Source organism: Etheostoma spectabile, unplaced genomic scaffold, assembly GCF_008692095.1.
Source record: "Etheostoma spectabile isolate EspeVRDwgs_2016 unplaced genomic scaffold, UIUC_Espe_1.0 scaffold314, whole genome shotgun sequence".
Lineage (NCBI taxonomy): Eukaryota > Metazoa > Chordata > Actinopteri > Perciformes > Percidae > Etheostoma > Etheostoma spectabile.
This window is the reverse complement of record NW_022605583.1, coordinates 387,572-389,614: the sequence shown is the minus strand read 5'-3', so window position 1 is coordinate 389,614 and position 2,043 is coordinate 387,572. Positions and strand designations below refer to the sequence as shown.

Below are 2,043 nucleotides of genomic sequence, written 5' to 3'. Positions count from 1 at the left end.
CTGCCTTTGAGAAAATGAAAGCTCAGATGGGCTGATCTGGAAGCTTGCCCCTTATGACATCATAAGGAGCAATGTTACCTCCCTTTCTCTGCCCATCCAGAGAATTTGGCCAGTCCATGAGAAAGAGACATGGCTTTCAGACAAGCAAAGCATGGCAGTTGGTCGATGCTACACCCCCACCCTTCAACTCCCCCCTCCACCTGAATTTTGAGAAAGAGACTTCAGATCCAGTATTAGGGGACCACTAAGGCTAAGATACGTATTAGGGGACCCTAAGGTCTATATAAAAGAGACTTAAGATACAGTATTAGGGACCACTAAGGTCTATATGAAAGCGTCCAAATACCACTGTGTCATGGGACCTTTAAGAAGCATTGTGGCGGTCCCTGAGGGAGGATGTATACTACACTATAGGCCAAGTATTGGTCCAGTGATGTGAGACTAAAATAGCAAAGGTTATGAAACCAAAGTAAGATACTAATACTAATAAAAACATAGGCTACATATTAAGGAGTAACACAAACTATACTTATTAGAAAGGACAATCAACAAGAAAATGAAATTGGTCATGTGAAAAATGAATGTAATGGTCTCGGACCAGTTATCATCTGGGAATATGGCTGCATTGTCCTAATCTCCGGTGCCAGTGTAACATTCTACCATTTCTAACCATCTAAGCAACTGCAATAGTTTTAATTTAAATCAAAGTAATAGTGCCAAGTAATGCATGTTAATATAAATAAGCAGAACACATTCAGAAAACAACGGAATAATTGTTAAACACGTTTATTTTGAATCAAAACGACGATGATTTAACACATAAGACTCCGGGATTAATTTTAGCCTGGCTGTTTACTGCAAAAAACACATCTCCATGGTTACTTGGCTGGGTTTAATTCAACCTGGTTTTGTGCAACCAACCAAGTCCAGGCTTAATTTATCCAGGATGTTTGAATATCCCGACTTAATCCCTTATCCTGATTTTGTGCAATAGCCCCCTGGTTTCATGTGCTTAAGAAACTGTTATATCAACAGGAACCACGTTCCTGCATCCGTACCTGAGAGTCGAGGGCCACAGTGATGGAGAGGGGAGCTGCTGGAGGTCAGCTGTACAGGAGCCACATTCTGCTGATGCAGACCACCGAGCCGCCACGCTGGACAACAGGAACCTGTACAGAGGTAGTCTGGATCAAGTACATTTCCAGGATACTTTTTTGACAATTCCCCTCACCGTCTGCTCTCTGTGTGCTGCGGTTCTCAAACTCTGTTCAATTTGAGAAACAAAAGCAATCTTTGAGCAGCAACATGAACATGATGAAAAAGGCAGGTTTAAGAGACTTCAGATACAGTATTAGGGGACCACTAAGGTCTATATAAAAGCGTCCAAAAAGCAGCATGTCATAGGACCTTCAATGTAGAAAGTATATTTTGTCTTGCCAAATAACGTCCAGTATTTCTGTCTCTCAAAGCAGTCAACAGTAGTTGTGATTTTAATAACAAAAGAAATCAATCCACCATATACAGTACACACAGTATACCGCGCTCACCTCCACAAAATGCGATCCCTGCTACACTTAGAGACAAAAGCATCGGGATGGAGATTCTCAGGTACTCCCAACTGGCAACGTTGTCCCCTGTCCATATTGCTCCTGCATTCCAAACATCAATCACAACGAGCAGTCAGCTATGGATTCAACCATGAAGACAGCAAAGTGGGTTGAGTTTACTGTTTTTATTTCAAAAACATACCAAATCTCTGTGACCCGGCAAAGAAAGAGCGTGAAAGGACAAAAGGTCTCTCTACGCCCCCTGAGCGAGTGATTAGGCCCTCCACTGTTGCCATGTGCTGTGAGCAAAAAAGAAAAAAAACCATAAGGCAGTAATTATTTCAATGCTCTTTATTAATAACTCATCACTCGTCATTTAGTTAAGTTGCACGCTAGGGCTGTACGATTATGGCCAAAATGATAATCACGATTATTTTTATCAAAATTTTGATCGTGATTATTCTCACGATTATTTGTTGATTTTAACCAAAACAAA

General features: G+C 41.1%; 1 protein-coding gene across 3 annotated transcripts in view; it reads right to left on the bottom strand.

Moving 5' to 3' along the window:
• ganc (glucosidase, alpha; neutral C) overlaps positions 1-2,043 on the bottom strand; it is a 48,521-nt gene that overhangs the window by 7,478 nt on the left and 39,000 nt on the right. For all 3 annotated transcript variants that reach the window (XR_004331146.1, XM_032511015.1, XM_032511016.1), the window contains exons 15-16: positions 1,750-1,846; positions 1,548-1,649 (exon numbers count right to left, since the gene is read on the bottom strand). Coding sequence is in view for 2 of the 3 variants with exons in the window: in XM_032511015.1 (XP_032366906.1) it covers positions 1,548-1,649; positions 1,750-1,846 (199 nt within the window). In the remaining variant the exon portion in view is untranslated. The remainder of the gene's footprint in view (positions 1-1,547; positions 1,650-1,749; positions 1,847-2,043) is intronic.